Source organism: Austrofundulus limnaeus, unplaced genomic scaffold (genome assembly GCF_001266775.1).
Source record: "Austrofundulus limnaeus strain Quisiro unplaced genomic scaffold, Austrofundulus_limnaeus-1.0 Scaffold733, whole genome shotgun sequence".
Lineage (NCBI taxonomy): Eukaryota > Metazoa > Chordata > Actinopteri > Cyprinodontiformes > Rivulidae > Austrofundulus > Austrofundulus limnaeus.
The window spans coordinates 39,732-46,874 of NW_013953135.1; the positions used below are offsets into that span (position 1 = coordinate 39,732).

Consider the following 7,143-nt stretch of genomic DNA (forward strand, 5'->3'; position numbering starts at 1 on the left):
CCGTTAAGACAATCTAAATCTATAACTTTAAGACCACCTTCACATGTTTCTTTTACCATATTACTTTTTTTTAATAATGTGGCCTATTTCTCCAAATGAAATTTAAATTAATTTGGTTGAAAGATTTAATTAATTTATTTGAAACAGCATTTGAATAAATTGGGTATTTACATTGTGATAAACTTTCCATTTTTGTTAAATATATTCTAACTAAAATTGATAAGTCTCTTTGGAGCCACATATTCAGTTTGGTTTTGCAGTCAGTGAGTTTGCCTTCAACATTGATTAGTTGACTATTTTTTTGCTCTTTAGTTAGGTGGATACCCAAATACTTAATATCTGACTTGATGGGAACTTGGTAAAGGACTTTAACAGGAGTGTCATGAAGAGCAAAAAGTTCACGTTTATTCAGATTTAAGGTTAGACCTGAAGCCTTGGAGAATTTTTCTATATGTTGTATAACTATTGGGATCTGATGTTCATTTTTTTTTAAAAATTGTTGTGTCATCAGCTATTTTCACTTAGAGTATTTGTATTGATAAGCAGTAGTTTAAAGTGTTAGGATGTTTAACAATGCCTAAACTATTACGGTATTTGGTAAAGCAGGTGGAAAGTGTGACATAAATTTAAACCACGGAGCAGAGAACATAATTCATCRGACACTGAASTCAAACATGTTTAGAGAAAGGTTTCAAAAACGTGTTTATTTTATGACAAAGAAACTACACATTTTCATGCCTTTCATTGGTAAGAAACGRGATTACATCACGAATATTTATAAAAGTAGTCTTGTATCAAAAGCATGTTTATTTTATTTATCAATGAAGCAGAAACTAAATGACCAGGTGCAGAGTTTAATAAATAAAGCAGGTGGGTATGATCATGACATAATATAGTTTGTATAAACGCATAATGTAGCAATGTAGACCAACATCAAGCTGCCTTTTAACATCGTACTAAAGTTATAATAACAAATCTAACAGCCTCATTTCCATCTTTAAGTACATCCTTGTGCTGTTATAAAACAAAAACAAAAGTCACTCAGTACAATCTTCAGCTTGTTCAGCTGAAAGGTTCCTGTCCTTCATGACTTTTCATGTGAGAAGTTAAATATATGGTTTTGCTGAAGCCTTGACCACAAARGGAGCAGCTGAAGGGTTTTTCTCCACTGTGGACCCGTGTGTGGTTCACAAAATCCTGTTTCCTTCTGAAGGCTGCCGTACAAACGGAGCAGCGGAAAGGTTTTTCCCCCGTGTGGATCCTCGTGTGTTCTACAAGGGCATTTTTCCATTTGAAAGTCACCTCGCAGACAGAGCAGGAGTAAGGCTTCTCTCCTGTGTGACTCCTCATGTGACGACTCAGACCTACACTGTGTCTGTAGCTCTGACCGCAGACGGAGCAGGCGAAAGGTTTCTCCCCCGAATGGGTTCTCAAGTGTTGCACCAAGGTGAATTTTCTTTTAAAAGCTGCGTCACAAAAAGAGCAGCTGAAAGGTCTTTCTCCTGTGTGGATTCTCGTGTGTTCCAGGCAAGCYTTTTTCCACGTGAAGGCTGTATTACACACTGAGCAGCTGAAAGGTTTTTCTCCGGTGTGAATCCTCTGGTGTCCTAAAAGGCATCCCCTGCGATTGAATGTTTTACCACAATCACTGCAAGTGTGCAAAGTCTTACTAGCAACARATTTTACATCACCGCAGTCCAAATCTGACAGAAGTTCACTGCTCTCCTCCCAGTTTCCCTCACTGACATCTGTCTRTGTAGACTCTGAAATACTGTTTTCATTTAGTGATTGTTCTGAAACTGCTCCTTCTACGGAGCCATTAGTCTTCTCAGTTTGGCTGTGATGATGCTCTGAAGGCTGAGAAATTTCTTTATCGTCTTCACTCTTCACAGGGGCTGGACTGAATGTTAACTCGATGATGTCAGCCTCCTCCTGTTCCTCTTTAATCTGTGCAGACTTCTGGTCCGGAGGAAACTCCTCTTTGACCAGCAGCTGTTGGACCTCTGCAGAAAACAGAAAAAAGTATTTATTCATCTACACCTTAATAAGCGGGGAAAAAAATCTTGCCAGTGATATAATTATGCAACTGAGATTTAGTATATTTAGGACTTCATCATACTATACATGTATGTCATTAAAAACGAAAAGAAAAATATTAATAATTTGAGATGAAAGCTTTTTGTATCTAGCAGCATTAAATCTCTACTTCTTTGAGGCAATCAGCCCCTGAATTTTGGACATTTTCAGCTTCAAATCGTCACAAACCTAATCTGTTATCCATCTCCGCCTCTTGTTGCTCAGCTTCATCCTGTCTGCTTCCAGCTAGCATGCTAAGCTAACGCCGGCTTTGCAGCTTCTTGGAGGTCAGTGCGCAGAAAAAGTTTTCACAAACATGGTGAGCAAGACTAAATATTTTAAAAACCTTTAGAGGATACAAAAACTCGGAGGACGTAAATAGTAAGAAGGTTAAAACTACGATGCTACAACTAAAGCGCTGATGTTCTGTCGTTAATACTTCCGATTGCCCTTCAAAGTAAAAGCTTCAAAATCTGGACACATTTCTATTTTTAATAGTCCTAGCAGAACTGGGAAAGATTGAGACATTGTGAAGTTTTTTAAATAAGTAGCAATGAAACCACTATTTCTTATTTAAATTAATATTTTTCTATTGTTAGCCGCTGAATTATTCACCTAAGAATAAATCACATCCTTAGATTTGTCATTTTATAACAAATTTAGCTTTTGATCTCAATTTACTAAGGCTTGTGTATTTTTTTGTGCATTGCTTTTGAATTGTGACAAACCAATACCTTTTCCACTTTTCATRATGTATTTTTTCTTTCCAGTCTTAAAAAACAGAATGCAACGTAAATACAAAGATTTTGTTTGTTCTGATGATTAGACTAGAACAGAGTCGTATTCATAGTGGAATGCTGTATTCCGAAAACCAGTGAATCTGTTGAAAAATATTTCGTTAACGACACTGAAGAACTGCAGTGAAGAAAAATGTTTATTACACTCACGAACGAAACAGAACAGCAAACAGAGTATGAATTTACACTCCACAAAGGGCACTTGAAGCAATGTTGTCATCAGTTTCAAACATTTAAATACCTTTTACTACAACTATTTAGCATGTAGATGCATTTTTTTCCAGCCATGAATATATACTGTTAATCACGTGATATTTATTCTTGTATGCTGTGTGCACCTATCTTGTCCTTTAATATAGGCCTTTTTAACACTCCAAGATGACATAGCAGTTTTTTTCTGGCATTTTTCTACATTTTACAACAATACCCAAATTACCCAAACAATGGAACAGCCCTAACCCCACACAATCATGCAGCCAGCAACAAAAACAATTTGCATGGTTATGGTTATCCCTGTAATTCTCGTGAAAATAACCAAACAATTCACATGAATAAACACTGTTACAAGTATACAGTATATATGATTTTTTTAAATTTCCTTTCTTTCTTAAAAGCCCAAAGTATCCATTCCATCAAACAACATATTTGCGAAAAGGTTTGCCTCTTAACAAAAGGATCAAAACAGTCTGACTGATGAATTGAAAATATAGCAGACTCACTCAGTGAAATTTATTTCCCATAAGTGGGAAAAAAATACAGGAAATGTGCATTTTCTGACTGAAAGTAATAACCAAAAATAAATAAAATGTTTTTTTCCTACCTGCTTTGTTTTGTACATTTTTATGTATTTCAAATGCTAAAGCACCAAATTTTGGGAAGGAGACACTTTAATATGATATTTCTAAGAATAAATTCAGATTCAGATTTTTTTACATCAATGATGGGGGTTTAGAGTTTTATTTTTACTGTTGGGGCAACAAAAATAGTCTCAACGGCAGTCCAACTCAAATATCTCAGCTGAACATTTGGATCTGTGTTTGCTTTATCTTCTATATKTTAGTTTTGCGTTGAACAAAATCTAAACATAACGTTACAGGGTTTGAAATATTTAGGATCTCTCCATGGAAACATTTAATGTGACGAGTTACGTTTTCTCTGGGTCTGAAGGTTCGACCACAGAGGAGCTTAAAGGTTTCTCTCCTGCATGKGTTCTCGTGTGTTGCAGTAAATTGAGTTTTGTTCTAAAATCCGCTTTACAAACAGAGCAGCTGAAGGTTTTTTCTGCGGCGTGCCTTTTTGTGTGCTCCACTAATGCGTCTTGCCTCTTAAAGGCTTTGTTACAGATAGAGCAGCTGTACGGTTTTCCTTCGACGTGACACCTCATGTGACGCATTAAATTTTTCTGCCTACTGAATTTCAGACCACAAACAGAGCAGCTGAAGGGTTTTTCCCCCGTGTGGATTCTCATGTGTTGATCAAACGAGTGCTTCCGTGTAAAGGACGATTCACAGACACTGCAGCTAAATGGTTTCTCTCCTGTGTGTATTCTCATGTGTTGAACTAAATTGTGCTTTTCTCTGAACGCGGCCCTGCAAACTGAACAGACGGAGGATTTTTCAGTTTTGTGAGTTTTTTTGTGATCCAACAAAGACTGTTTGTCTTCAAAATCTGCTTTACAAGCAGAGCACCTGAACATCTCTTCTGTTGAGTGGACTTTCATGTGCTCCACCAAATTCAGCTGCCAGGAAAAAGCTTGGCTGCAGACAGAGCAGACGTAAGGTTTGCCTCCAGTGTGACGCCTCATGTGACGGAGTAAATTTTTCTTCCTGCTGAAAGTTAGACCACAAAACGAACAGCCAAAGGGTTTTTCCCCCGTGTGGATCCTCAAGTGTTGCTCAAATGAGTGCTTCCGTGTAAAAGACGTCTCGCAGATGGAGCAGTTAAAAGGTTTCTCTCCTGTGTGGATTCTCATGTGCTGCACTAAATTGTGCTTTTCTCTAAAAGTTGCCTCACACACAGAACAGACAAAAGATTTTTCCTCCCTGTGAGTTCTTTTGTGATCCAACAGCGACTGTTTCTTCTTAAAATCGGCTTTACAAACGGAGCACCTGAACGTCTCTCCTGTTGAGTGGGTTTTCACMTGCTCCGCCAAATTCTGCTTCCAGGTAAAAGCTTCGTTGCAGACGGAGCAGACGTAAGGTTTGCCTCCAGTGTGACGTTTCATGTGGCGAGTTAATCCTTCCCTCCGACTGAAGCACTGACTACAGATGGAGCAGCTGAAAGGCTTCTCTCCCGTGTGGATTCTCGTGTGTTGCACAAATGAGTGTTTCCACGTAAACGTTGCTTTACAAACAGAGCAGCTGAAGGGTTTTTCTCCCGTGTGGATTCGGCAGTGTTTCAACAGACGCGACTTGTATTCAAATGTTTTGCCACATTCGGCACAGCTGTATAACTTTGGCTTGGTGTCTCTGTTTAAACCTGGCTGAGGTTCACCGCCCTTCTCCCAGTTTCCATCACTAACGTCCGTCTCTGAAGACTCTGGAGTTTTCTCCTCCATGGCTGATTGTGAGCTCCAATGTGGTTCTGGTTCCGCCGAGTCTCTGTTCCTCTTCTCCGGACAAGAATGAACCTCTGAGAAATTAGGGTCGTTTTGGTCATCCTCGCGCTTCACAGGAACAGGACTGAAGGTGAACTCTATGATGTCACTCTCCTCCTGCTCTTCTTTGATCTTTGGGGGCTTTTCGTCCCCCTGGTCCAGACTGGAACAGTTATCAGGAGAAAACTCATCTTTGACCACCAGTACCCTCTGGACATCTGAAGGAAACAGAAAGACAGGCGAGTTAAATAAAACTTCTCAAAGTTCATTTAAGAAAACATGAGAGAACTGTTGATTTTGTTTATTCTTCTTCTTTTGTATTTGTTCTATTTATTCTGATTGCATATTAATTTGTACGCAGTGCAGTATCTATTTGTTTCTTGCAAACACAAAATTTAAATAAACCCCTGCCTCTGATTGCACAAAAACACAGTCACTTACATCAAATTAATTAATTGTGGCTTGAATGCCCTTTAGGTTATGTTTCAAACTATAATTAAACATTTTTATGCCCTCAGTTGAAGAACCTAAGCTTAAAAAAACCCTTCCAAAAATAAATGTTATAAATCATAATTATTGTATATTAGTTTATTTTATGTTGCCCTTTCTTTTGACTGTTATTTAAGTGAGGTTTGACATGTACATATTTAGCTATAAATGAGTTTGGATGCTTCTGTTCCAATTTAAGAAATGATGGAAGCAACATTTTCATGGAGGGACACTTTCAAATGTTGTTAAGGAAGTGACATGATTTAACATCTGTCTGAAAGGCTTTGGATAGTTTTTATTTTTATTTTTAAGATTGATCACACTGACATAACAAGCAGCCTTTTGTTGCTCATTTAATGATGGTAGATTTAAGTTACATTGAAAATCTCATATTAATGCTCTCGGACATAATAACCAAAAGCTGCAGCTCTGATATAACGAAATGAGTCGATTAACAAATGCAGGATTACCATCAAAGTGAGATGACAGCTTTTCTTCAGGTGGACTTCCGGGTTCTTCTTCCACCAACTTCTGATGCTTCTTCGACACTCTCTGCATCTGGACTGCAGACATMTTCACCCACTGAGTAGCAGCTTTGTCTCCCTAAACTCCATCACAAACACAYTCTTCTGTCTTTCATAAAAATGTCTTTTTTGACTCTGAGAAAATAAAAACAGCATGTTGTGGACAGTTAAACATGCTAAGCTAACGTCAGTGGTCAGTAAATACTTGTTAAAAATYAATGCAATTGGTTATTTATTAAAAAGGTGGGAAACAAAATGTATTTTAAGACGCCTTTATTTGGCACACAGGTTTCAAGCCTTACTTGGAATGAGGTCAAATACGATAAATAAGAACGCGAAGATCTATGCATCGCTGCAGCAAAGATCAAACTTCCGGTCACGCGCTAAATGCTAGGATCGGCCTTCAAAATAAAAGCGTCCAGTCAAAAACAAAGTATTTTTTTGAACACAAGCTTCCAAAGGCCTGGAAGCAATGTCTATAAAGTGAGGGCTTCAACAGTTAATTAAAGTACCAAGATTTGGCAAGACATGCAATTCCATTTTGGATCTTATTTTCACAAATCGATCCTCCATATATGGCATATCTGGAGTTATAAATACTTCAATCTSGGATCATTCACTTATTTATGTCATTAGAAAAAACCTTAAGAAACCTACAGGT

The 7,143-nt window shown here is 37.8% G+C and overlaps 2 protein-coding genes across 2 annotated transcripts; both read right to left on the reverse strand.

The window, feature by feature from the left end:
• Positions 1-677: 677 nt before the first annotated feature.
• On the reverse strand, positions 678-2,494 carry LOC106532221 (gastrula zinc finger protein XlCGF8.2DB). The gene is made up of 2 exons (XM_014028245.1): positions 2,266-2,494; positions 678-2,003 (listed from the first exon to the last, which is right to left on the reverse strand). Exons 1-2 carry the CDS (start codon positions 2,327-2,329, stop codon positions 1,063-1,065), a joined length of 1,005 nt encoding a protein of 334 aa, XP_013883699.1. The 5' UTR covers positions 2,330-2,494; the 3' UTR covers positions 678-1,062.
• A 2,145-nt stretch (positions 2,495-4,639) lies between these two features.
• LOC106532220 (zinc finger protein OZF) lies at positions 4,640-7,041 on the reverse strand (the record flags this gene model as incomplete). The annotated part of the gene is given in 2 exon segments (XM_014028244.1): positions 4,640-5,687; positions 6,429-7,041. Coding segments are annotated over 2 exon segments (1,151 nt in total), but the record flags the coding sequence as incomplete, so codon positions are not given.
• Positions 7,042-7,143: the final 102 nt, after the last annotated feature.